General features: G+C 51.9%; 2 protein-coding genes across 6 annotated transcripts in view; both read left to right on the forward strand.

Annotated features, from left to right (window-relative positions):
- LOC138358683 (uncharacterized) overlaps positions 1-12,208 on the forward strand; it is a 274,115-nt gene that overhangs the window by 127,678 nt on the left and 134,229 nt on the right. The gene's annotated exons all lie outside the window — the stretch shown is intronic.
- The window catches only part of LOC123746737 (SCY1-like protein 2), a 149,358-nt gene that overhangs the window by 47,641 nt on the left and 89,509 nt on the right, over positions 1-12,208 (forward strand). For all 4 annotated transcript variants that reach the window (XM_045728496.2, XM_045728494.2, XM_045728493.2 and 1 more), the window contains exon 4: positions 265-444. In XM_045728496.2, coding sequence (XP_045584452.1) covers positions 265-444 — 180 coding nt within the window. The remainder of the gene's footprint in view (positions 1-264; positions 445-12,208) is intronic.

Consider the following 12,208-nt stretch of genomic DNA (forward strand, 5'->3'; position numbering starts at 1 on the left):
CCCATCGGCTCTGGGGGGAATTCTTTTGATATTTGAGTGTTGGTTGCAATTTTCAACCATGCAATAGTCTGTAAATTTTTCCTAGACACTTGTTGAATTTGGATGGTTTTTAGTGGCCAGGAAATAGATTTCCAACTACTGTATTGTACTGTATAGAATATCAATCTATTTGTGGGAATTACAATTCTGAGAATTACTATAATTTAATATAATTTACTGTGATTATTCGATTTTCATGTTTTACAATTTTTTTGTTTTCTTCAGGTCCTTACAGTTCAACATCCCCTTGAAGAATCAAGAGAAACATTAGCATTTGCAACTGAGCCAGTGTTTGCATCACTAGCAAATGTTCTTGGAAATACAGATAATATGCCTGCACCTCCACCACCCACGCTAAAAAATTACAAACTTTATGATGTCGAGATAAAGTATGGTTTGATGCAGGTATGTATTGAGCTTTGTAAATATGTGTGTGTAATTACCTCAGTGTAGTTGCTTAAGTGTAGTTACAGGATGAGAGCTACGCTCGTGGTGTCCCGTCTACCCAGCACTCTTTGTCATATACAGAGCACCACTTGGTTCCTGAACTTTAGTTATCCGAAACTTCCAGTTTCCCGATTGGGGTTGGGTTGTCACGTTACACGAACTAAGTTCGGGTAGGAAGTAGTCCGCCAAGCTTCACGCCGGCCGGGGTTGGGGTTATCCTACACGAACCAAGTTCGGGTAAGGAAGCGGTCAGCCAAGCGTTGTGCCGGCCCGTGGTGGTGGGTGGGTGGGTAGGTGGGAGATGGTTTAGTTTGCTCGCTGACCGTGTCGGGCGCAGCCTGCTACCCTGTGACGTCACAGACTCACGGTCTATTGTTCCCATTGTTTGAATTTGTCACGAGACTGGAGTGTTCATTCCGTGACTTTGTTTTACATATCAGCACAATCAAGGAACATCCGTGCACCATGTCGACTCCAAATGCACGCATTGTGTCAGTGAAAGCATCTACAAGCGGGTTACGTAAAAGAAAGATTTCAGTGATGACATTTGAGAAGAAAGTTGAAATAATTAAGAAGGTGGAGAGTGGTGTCCTGAGAAGTGTTACAAACCTCATGCTGATGAGGCAGGTTTGTATTGGCGTATGCTTCCCACAGAAACGATGGCTCATAGTAGTGAGGACGATTCTTCAGGTTGTTATAAACAGAACAAACAGAGAATTTCTTTGTTGTGCTGTGCAAATGCAGCTGGCACGCACAAATTAAAATTACTTGTGATTGGAATTAGTAAAAACCCCAGGGCTTTAAAGTCAGCCAGGTACCTCCCTGTGATTTATAAGAACCAGCCAAGTGCGTGGATGTCTCGAGTAATATTTGTCGAGTGGTTTAATAAGAACTTTGTACCCGAGGTGAAGAAGCACCTGAAAAGTGTTGGTCTCCCACAAAACAGCAAAGTTGTGCTGCTGTTAGATAACAGTTCAATGCATCCACGAGGTGATGAGCTAGTAAATGGCAATATTATTGGAACGTTCTTGCCACCCAATACAACTTCAGTGATCCAACCCATGGATCAAGGAATAACTAAAAACCTTGAACACCACTACAAGAGGATGTTTGCCAGACGTCTTAATAATCAGCTTGGAACACTTAAGGACTTTTATAAAGTCTTCACAATAAAGTCAGCTATATGGACTATTGCTAGTGTGTGGGATGAGGTAAAGCAGACAATACTAAGAAATGGTTGGAAAAACTTTGGCCCATATCAAGTCTGTTTCTTGAGGAAGATGACGAGGCAGATTTTGAAGGATTTGCGGTGAAGAAAGTTAGCGAGAAGAAAAAATTAGGAGAGGAACTCCTAGCCTATGTCAAGGGAATTAAGTCCCCTGAGCTGAGAGCAGAACTAGTGACTGAAACAATATAAGATGACATAGATAGACGGATAGATTTTGATGAAGAAGCCCCAAACAATCGAAACATGACTAATGATGAAATTATAGAATTAGTATGTACAGCAAAAAAGCCAGACGAGTGCAATGAAGAAGATGGAGAGGAAGAGGAAGAGGATGAAGGAACGTTAAAGGAAAATTGTAATATGGAAAAAATTCAGAATTTTTTTTAAGAAATTCTGGCATTTATGGACACGAGTAACAGCGAGTTTGAAATTAAGGACATGATGACTCAGTACAATTTGTATGTGAAGTTTTTAAAAACAAGAGCCAAGGGAATGAAACAAATGTCAATTACAGAGTCTTTTGCAATGGCTTCCAAGAAAGCTCGCATTGCATCACCTGCACCTGACTCATTGCATGTTGACCCAGTCAACTCAACAACTTCAGTCAACCCAAAAACTTCAGTCAAACCAACACCATCAACATCCACCACCACCTCTTCCATATAAATAACTATGCTTCATCAACATCAGTCATCAACATAAGCAGATCAGGACTTCAATTATTGGTGAGTACAAACAAAATATGGTCGCATTTACGCTATGAACCTGTCGATTTTTCCCCTAGATTTTTTCACACATTTTTTTTATATTTTTCCTTCATTTCTCGTATACGAACTAACATGTTAACCGACGGGTCTCGTCCCCAAGGGGTTCGGAAACCAAGTGGTGCTCTGTAATGCTTTGAAATTACTGACGGTTTTGGCCTCCACCACCTTCTCACCTAACTTGTTCCAACCGTCTACCACTCTGTTTACAAAAGTGATTTTCTTATATTTCTCCGGCAGCTTTGTTTCGTTAGTTTAAATCTATGACTTCTTGTTCTTGAAGTTCTGGGTCTCAGGAATTCTTCCCTATCAATTTTATCGATTCCTGTTGCTTTTTTGAACGTAGTGATCATATCGCCTCTTTTTCTTCTATCTTCTAGTTTTTGCATATTTAATGCCTCTAACCTCTCCTAGTAGCTCTTGTCCTTCAGTTCTGGGAGCCACTTAGTGGCATGTCGTTGCACCTTTTCCAGTTTGTTGATGTGCTTCTTAAGATTTGGGGACCATACTACCGCTGCATATTCCAGCTTTGGTCTAATAAAAGTCGTGAACAATTTCTTTAGTATTTCTCCATCCATGTATTTAAAAGCAATTCTGAGGTTAGAAAGTGTAGCATAGGCTCCTCGCACAATGTTCTTAATGTGGTCCTCAGGTGACAGTTTTCTATCTAGAACCACCCCTCGATCCCTTTCTTTGTCAGAGTTCTTTAAAGATTTCTCACATAATTTATAGGTTGTGTGGGGTCTATGTTCTCCAATTCCACATTCCATAACATGGCATTTATTCACATTAATTCCATTTGCCAAGTGGTGCTCCATATACTTATTTTGTCCAGGTCTTCTTGAAGGACATGACAATCATATAGGTTTCTTATCTTCCCTATTATCTTAGCATCATCAGCAAACATGTTCATGTTATTCTGTATTCCCACTGGTAGATCGTTTATGTAGACAATGAACATTACTGGTGCAAGAACTGAACCCTGTGGTACTCCACTTGTGACATTCCTCCAATCCGATACATTGCCTCTGATCACTGCCCTCATTTTTCTGTTAGTTAGGAAATTTTTCATCCATGTTAGTAGCTTACCTGTCACTCTTCCAATATGTTCCAGTTTCCAGAACAACCTCTTATGGGGAACTCTGTCGAAAGCCTTTTCTGGGGGAGCCCCGTCGGCTCCCCGGAGCTATCCCAGGCTGATATGCTAATGTCAGACTTTGGCATCAGTCATGTGTATGGAGTTCTTAGGCCTACCGGGGACCACGGCCAGAACCGGGCCCCCTCAGAGAGGCAAGGCGAGCAATGGCCTATAGAAGCCCCCGTGTAGTTGGAAGCATTCTATGTCTGCCATCGACCGGAACAGGCACCCAGAAAGGTAAGCGCCCCAAAACAAACCCCTATTCTGGTTAAAATTGCTATCTAAAACCGAACTAGTGGATAGAACTCCCCAACCGAAAACAAGCAAACTAGTGTGACGTCACACACTGCCGCGCCGCTGTCTGCGCAGCTCCCCCCTCCCCGGGAGGGGGAAGGGGGAGCCCCAGACCCCCCGTGCCGGCTACCCACACCTTAGTTCTTGAGGCTGATGCTATAGGTGATGGTCGTGTGCTCTGGCTCCGGTGTCGCTACTGCACTGTGCTTTGAGTGTGGTGTTAGTTTTGTGGGTGCGAGAGCCAGGAGTTATCTTCAGTACTCGGGCTGCATGCGCCTAGGGCTGCCTTCCCTAGGTGCCCTGTAAGTACTGCCCTTGGGGCTTGGGGCCACCTTCCACAGGCTCCTCGGGGTCTGCCTCTGCTGGTCCGTTTTACCTTTCGGTTTTTCGGCCGCCTGTTGGGCTCTTGGGTGTTCTGTTCTCCCTTGTTACCGGCAGGTAAGAGGCAGTTTGCACTGGTAGGGGCACAGGGTGCTGCTCAGCTTGTAATTCCCGACATCGCGGCCGGCTCTGTTCCTTGGGGTTCGCTGTCCTCTTGCGGGGTTTTGTTTTTCTTTTTGTTTTTGCCTGGTGGGGGGTTCTGTCCTTTTATTCAGTTTGTTTTTGCCCTTCCACTGTTCTCCTCGGTGGCGCCCCCTGCTAGGTCCCCGTGAGTGTACACGTCCCTGGGGTTCAGTTTTAGAAGTTTGCTTGGTAGTTTTGGGCGCCGGTTTGCAGCACCCTGCCTGGGACTACCTGAGCGCGAGTCCTCTTAAAGTAAACGCTCAGGACCCTGGGAATCCCCTAGGGGGCGCGTGGGTCCGATGGATGTGACCCCGGAGTCCCCACTCACTGTGTGCGAGTTTGAGGGTTGCTCGGTCCCCTTGTCTCAGGGTGACCCTCATTGTTTTTGCCTCTGCCACGCTGCCTGTTGGGTCGGTGATACTTTCGACCCTGAGTCCTGTGAGTGTTGCTGATTGCTTGTGACTCACTTTACCCAATCCTCTGATGATTCTATTCGGGTACAGGCGGCACGTGCGTTGCAGTCTAGGTTTCGTCTGTTGCAACGCGCTCGGTTGGTTGCTTCCCCGGATGCCCCGGGGCTGCCCCGCTTTGCTTTTCGAGACCCGGACTTGGGGGTGGGGGTCGCTTCGATCCTGGTTCAGTCCGCACCTCCTCGTCCTTCCCCTTCTGTTCGTTCTGGTCCCCCGCCCCTGCTTCCGGCCCCGAAGCGTCTGAGGGTTTCGGGGTCGGAGCAGGGGTTACTTGATCTCGAGACTCGGGCAGCCTCGGGGGTTGCCCCTTCCGGGGGGGTGGCAGAGGCATTCGAGTCTTGTCTCCCAGCCGAAGCTTCAGGGTCTGACCAGTGGGCCCCCCCTCCTCCAGCTTTTCCGGCTGCTCCGTCCTTGTCTTGTGGGGTCGGGGCTTGGGGAGAGGACTCGGCCTCGGGTCCTGTGGTGACGGACCTCGAGGCTGGGGAGGGGCTGACTTGGGGGCCTTGGGCCCCGCTGGACCCCGCCTGGGTTTTTCTTCCCACTGAGCGGGGCTTATTGTTACAAGGAGTGGGGTTTTCTTTCCCCCCCTCTGCGTACGAGTTGGATTTGGTGTCGGCCCCTCCCCGGGTACGGTTCCGTGTTCCCCCGGGTACGTCGGTTCCGTCCTTCCGGAGGTTTTCGGCTTATCGCATCCAACCTGGTGTGGTGCGAGCGGCCTTTGCAGCTTACCTCCTGCGTGACCCGGATTATGCCTCGGAAATGGATCCGTCCACGTTCAGGTTTGGGACTTCGTTCCCTTTCTGGCTCCGTTACGAGGTTCCGGAGTCGTCCTGGCTAGCAGACTGCCCCTTGTTTGGTCTGGATTCCTGGCATTCTTTCTGTCGTTCCCGCACGCTGGAGTGGCGGGAAGCTTCCACGGTGCTTCAGGTTTTCCTGGGGGGTGAACTTGAGTACCTGAATGAGTGCTTGTTTGCCCCTGCCCTTCCCCGCGATGTGGGCGTTATTCAGCGCCATGTGCAGGTTCCCTCCCTTTCGGCGGCGCTCGTGGCGGAGGACTTGCGCGCTCGGGGCCTTTTGTGTTCGGCCTTGCGGTTCTTTTCCCTCCTGGAGCTGTCTTCGGATTGGCTCGTGGAGGAAGTGGGGACGCTTGGGTCAGTCCCGGGGTCCGGCACCTTGTCCTCGGCTGCGCGTTCGTCGGCTGCCTTGTTGAAGCTGTTCACGCCGATTTTGCGGGATGCGGTTTCCCTGTTCTATGCTTCCCGTCTCGCGTGTCGGCAGGCGGTGCTGGGTTCCTCCGTGGAATCTGCTTGGGCTCTGGCTCTTAGGCGTTCTTCACCTTTTTGTCCTCTCCTGTTTGGGGAGTCGGCTGTGGCGCAGTTTATTCAGGCTGCGTCGGCGGCTTGTCGTCCGATGTCGGACTTGTTGGTTTTCCGGGGGTCCCGGGGTGGGTCTTCCCGGAAAGGTCGTGCCAGGGCTCGGGGTTCCTCTCGTCGTGGTAGGCCTCTGGTGTCAGGTTTGGGGTTGGCTCCTCCTGCGGACCCTCCCTCGTCTGGTCGGCGCGGTGTTCGCGCTGTGCGGGGTTCTGGGTCTCGTAAGGGTCGCCGGCCCTTTCGCGGTTTGCCCCTTTGACGGGGCGATGGGGGGGCGGCTTGCGCTGTTCGCCCGCGCCTGGTCCCACGATTCGTGGGCCTTTCGGGTCGTGTCTTGCGGCCTGCGGTGGCGTTGGGTGGCCCCTTCCCCCTTTGGGGGGTCGGGGCTGGCAGGGCAGGCTTCTTCCCCTGCGCTCTGTCGAGTCGTCTTGGAGTGGGTACGCTTGGTACGTCGAAACGACGTCGTCCCTCAGATGGGTTTCCCGTCTGTTTCCGGTTCCGAAACGGGACTGCGCGGACCTGCGGTTCATTCTGGATTTGTCCCGTCTGAACCCCTGGGTTCATTGCCCCTCCTTTCGGATGACTACGCTGTCTCAGGTTCGGCTCCTCTTGGAGCCGGGAGCTTGGATGGTGTCCCTGGACCTCCGGGACGCTTATTGGCATGTCCCGATTCATCCGCGGTGCAGGGACTGGCTCGGTTTTGTAGTGGGGCGTCTGAGTTACCGCTTTCGTTGTCTCCCGTTCGGGTTGAACCTGGCACGTCGCGTGTTCACACGCCTTACACGGGTTGTGGTGGCTCGTTTGCGTCTCCTACGTGTTCGGGTGTTGGCCTACCTCGACGACTGGCTGGTTTGGGCTCCCAGCCAGCCAGTCAGCTTGCTTGCTAGCCAGGGATTTGGTTCTTTCCCAGCTCGCCGGGTTCGGGTTCTTGGTGAACTGGAGGAAGTCCCATCTGGTTCCCTCTCAGGTTCGGACTTGGCTGGGTCTCGTGTGGGACTCTCGAACCGCCTCCTTGTCTCTCCCTCCGGAGTCTCTCCTGCGGCTGCGTTCCCGCCTTCGTCTGTTTCTGGAGGGCCCTCGGGTCACCCGGCGGTTGCTCGAGGGGCTGTGCGGGAGCCTGAACTTCGCGATGGTGGTCTACCCGCCGGGTCGGGTTTGGCTTCGACGGCTGTTCTGGTTCCTTCGGGGTTCCCCCTTCCGCCTCTCTCGCGATCGCAGAGTTCGACCCCCGGGGGACTTGCGTCGGTTGCTGCGTCACCGGCTTCCTCTTCGGGTTTTTCGGGGTTCAGTGCCTTGGCGCCTACCCGAGCCCTCGCTCGATGTGTACACGGATGCGTCGTCTCTCGGCTGGGGTTTTGTGACCAGTGCTCACCAGGCCGGCCAGGGGCGTTGGGATCCGTCCTTCCGTCGAGCTCACAGTACGGTGCGGGAGTTCGCGGCAGTGTGGTTTGCTCTGGGGAGGATTCGGGTGGCCCGCGGATCGACGATTCGGCTCCATTCGGACTGCTCTCCGGTGGTTCATTGCCTGAACCGCGGGGGTTCGATGCGGTCCTTGTTTCTTTGGGGTTGGTCGCTTTGGGTGACTCGCCTGCTGAGTTCTCGGGGTTTGGCTCTCCTGGCGGTTCACGTATGGGGCGTGTCCAACGTCTTGGCCGACGCCCTGTCTCGCTTCGTTCCCCTCTCCACGGAGTGGACGGTCGACGACGAGTCCTTCCGTTGGCTTTGCCAGACGTTCGGGCGCCCCGAGGTGGACCTCTTCACGTCGGCGTGGTCGCGGCGTCTTCCAGTTTATACGGCGCCCTTTCCCGATTGCGAGGCCGTCGGGGTCGATGCCTTTCGGCTCGACTGGTCGAGGTGGGGGTTCCTGTACCTCTTTCCCCCGGTTCGGCTGTTGCTCCAGGTCCTGACTCGCTTAGAGACTTACCGGGGGAGAGTTGTCCTTCTGGCCCCTTGGTGGCCGGCCCAGCCTTGGTTTCAGGCGCTGGTTGCTCGGTGTCCGAACCCGAGGGTTTTCCCGCGGCTCCGCCTCTTTCAGCAGATCGGGCCGGTACGTCACGTAGCTGGTTCGATCTTCTCCTCGAGTCTTCGCGTATGGTTTTTTTGACTCGAGTCTATCATCATCTCTATGGTGATCAGGTGGCCTCCTTGTTGGTGTCCCACCTGAGGGCTTCTTCTCGGCGGCAGTATGAAGTTTCCTGGCGGTCCTTCCGTTTCTTTTTGCGTCTTCGTCGTCTTAGCTCCTTGTCTGTTCGGGTGGTCTTGTCCTTCCTCTCGTGGTTGTTTCAGGACCGTCATCTTATGCCTAACACTGTCGCTTTGTATCGTGCGGCGCTGGCGGAGCCGCTTCAGCTTGCTTTCGGTATCGATGTTACGTCTGCGCCGTTTCGCAAGCTGTCTCGTGCATTGTTTCACCTCCGGCCTGCTCATGCGTCGCCTGAGCCGTCCTGGTCTTTGGACAGAGTGCTCGCTTTCCTTTCATCTCCTCGTTTCGTTGTGGCCCCTTCGGTCCAGGATTGTTTTTCCAAGGCACTTTTCTTGTTGGCTTTGGCCTCTGGGGGTCGGGTAGGGGAGCTTCATGCTCTCCTCCGGCGCAGGGGTTTCTGCTCTTTTGGTCGTGGTGATAGTTTTGTTCGTTTGCAGCCGTCTCCTTCTTTTCTGGCGAAGAATGAGACTGCTGCTTTCCTGAGGGGTCCATGGGTGGTTGATGCTTGGTTGGTCAGGCCGGGGGTGCATCATGTTTTGTGTCCGGTTGCGGCGCTTCGCCGTTATTTGCGCGCTACAGCTTCTGTGTCAGGGGACGCGCTGTGGGTTGATCCGGTTTCCCTTCTTCCCTGTTCGCGGGTTCGGGTCTCTCAGGTCGTCCGCAGGGTTATTAGGTCCAGCCAGCCTGCGGTCTATCCCCGTGCCCATGACGTTCGTAAGTTCGCGGCTCTTGCTGCCGTCTTTGGGAATATGTCTTGGTCTGATATTCGGGCGCGGGGATTTTGGCGGTCGAACAGGGTCCTGGCTGCTCGTTACCTTGTGAATGTCCCTGGGCCTCGTCGGGCCTGTGTTGCTTTGGGTCGGCGGTTGCAGCCAATTGTCTCGGCTTCGAGTTGAGGGGTGAGCGATGACCGCCTCCCGGGTAAGTCCCTCTTTTTCTGTCTGTGGGTAGTTAGCTCCGGGGAGCCGACGGGGCTCCCCACAGAAAACCAGCGTTGAATGTAATGAAACGCCATTTTCTGGGTGAGTCCCGGAGGCTCCCCGGCATCCCTCCCTCCCTCCGGTCGGCGGTTTTTCGCGTTTTTGACATCCAGCCTCAAGAACTGAGGTGTGGGTAGCCGGTGCGGGGGGTCTGGGGCTCCCCCTTCCCCCTCCCGGGGAGGGGGGAGCTGCGCAGACAGCGGCGCGGCAGTGTGTGACGTCACACTAGTTTGCTTGTTTTCGGTTGGGGAGTTCTATCCACTAGTTCGGTTTTAGGTAGCAATTTTAACCAAAATAGGGGTTTGTTTTGGGGCGCTTACCTTTCTGGGTGCCTGTTCCGGTCGATGGCAGACATAGAATGCTTCCAACTACACGGGGGCTTCTATAGGCCATTGCTCCCCTTGCCTCTCTGAGGGGGCCCGGTTCTGGCCGTGGTCCCCGGTAGGCCTAAGAACTCCATACACATGACTGATGCCAAAGTCTGACATTAGCATATCAGCCTGGGATAGCTCCGGGGAGCCTCCGGGACTCACCCAGAAAATGGCGTTTCATTACATTCAACGCTGGTTTTTTAGGTCCAGATAGATGCAGTCAACCCAACCATCTCTTTCCTGTAAAATCTCTGTGGCTTGATCATAAAAACTGAGTAAGTTCGTTACACAGGATCTTCCAGTTCGAAAACCATACTGTCTGTCTGATATTATATCGTTTTCCTCCAGGTGTTCTACCCATTTAGTTTTAATTATTTTTTCCTATATTTTGACCATTACACTTGTCAATGATACAGGTCTATAATTAAGGGGGTCTTCCCTGTTTCCACTTTTGTAGATTGGAACTATGTTAGCCTTTTTCCATATCAGGCTATTTTCTGATTTTCTATTTTGTGTTTCTTATTTTATTCTTTTATTTTAATATTTTATGTATTCTTATTTGTGATATTTCTTATTTGTGTGTGTGTGTGTGTGTGTGTAATTACCTAAGTGTAGTTACAAGATGAGAGCTATGCTCATGGTTTCCTGTCTTCCCAGCACTCTTTGTCATATAACGCTTTGAAACTACTGATGATTTTGGCCTCTGTCACCTTCTCACCTAACATGTTTCAACTGTCTACTGGTATACAGCATTTGCAAAAGAAAATTTTTAACATTTTCTGGGGGGAAGCCTCTTCAGCTCTGCCTCTTGAGCTTATCCAGATTGATATGGAATTATTTGACTTTGGCATCAATCAGTGTGAATGGAGTTCTTAGGCCTACCGTGACCATGAGCCAGAACCTGGCTCCCCTCAGAGAGGCATGAGGAACAAATGCCTATAGAAATGCACGTTATTTGGAGCATTCTATGTCTGCCATCGACCAGGTCAGGCACCCAGAAAGGTAAGCATCCCAAAATGAACCCCCTATTATGGTTGAAACTACAGTACTACTAAAAGTCAAATGAGTGGACAGAACCCCCCAAAGAAAAACAAGCAAACAAGCATGACATCACTACGTAGCCATGCCACTGTCTGTGCAGCTTCCTCCTCCCTGGGAGGGGGGAAGGGGGAGCCCCAGACCCCTCGCGCCGACGTCCCACACCTCCATTTCTCGGCTGATGTGATTGAGGCTTGGTCGAGTAACTCCAGCTCCTGTTTCTTGTCTCAGTGCTGGGCCTTGTGTTTAGTGCTGTCTTCAGGGTGGTGCATGAGCTGGGAGTATTCTTCACTGGTACTCGAGCTGCATGGTTCCCCTTATCTGAGTGCCCTGTTAGTCCTGCCCTTGGGGCTTGGGGTTATCTTCCACAAGTCACCTTAGGGTCTACCTCTGTTGGTCTTTTGCTGCCCAGTAATTGACCACCCTGAGTGTGCTGGGGGTTTCTTCCTCCCTGGTTTTCCTTATGGTAAGGGGGGTAGCTTGCACAGAGAACACTGTATAAACATCAGAGGTCTGCGGTTGTTCAACGTCCTTCCAGCGAGCATAAGAAATATTGCCGGAACAACCGTGGACATCTTCAAGAGGAAACTAGTTTGTTCCCTCCAAGGAGTGCTGGACTAACTGGGCTGTGGTGGGTATGTGGGCCTGCGGGCCGCTCCAAGCAAGAGCCTAGTGGACCAAACTCTCAACGGGCTTGGGGAGTAGAACAACTCCCAGAACCCCATCAAGCAGGTATCAAGCAAGCACTGGTAGGGGCACGAGGTACTGCACAGTTAGTTATCACCAATTATAGCGACCGGCTCTGTTCTGCCTGGGTATATTGTCCTCTTGCAGGGTTTTTCTTTTGTTTTTGTTCCTGCCTGGTGGTTGGGGGGTCTGCCTTTTGGTTCATTGTGTCCCCTGTCTTTGACTTAGGTTTTATATTTCTGTGTTTCTGGGTGGTACCCCCTGCTAGGCCCCCCATGAGAGGACACGTCTCAGGGGTTCAGCTTTTAACAGTTTTGATTGGTATACTTGGGCGCCAGTTCGCAGTACCCTGCCTGGGCTTACCCTTAGCGATACCAGTCTGGGAAACCCCGTGGGGGCGTAAGGGGTCCGATGACTGCAACCCCTGGGTCCTCTCTCGCCTTGTTCAAGTTTGAGGGTTGCTCTGTCTCCTTGTCTCAGGGTGAGTCACTTTTTGTGTCCGTCATGCTGCCTGTTGGGTCGGTGATACCTCGACCCAGAGTCCTGCGAGAATTGTTGCTTGTTTGTGACTCTATTCACCCATTCCACTGGTGACTTTATACGGGTGCAGATGGCTCAGGCATTGCATGCTAGATTTAGGTTGTTGCAACGTGCTAGCTTGATTGCTTTCCTGGA

Source organism: Procambarus clarkii, chromosome 85 (assembly GCF_040958095.1).
Source record: "Procambarus clarkii isolate CNS0578487 chromosome 85, FALCON_Pclarkii_2.0, whole genome shotgun sequence".
Classification (NCBI taxonomy): domain Eukaryota; kingdom Metazoa; phylum Arthropoda; class Malacostraca; order Decapoda; family Cambaridae; genus Procambarus; species Procambarus clarkii.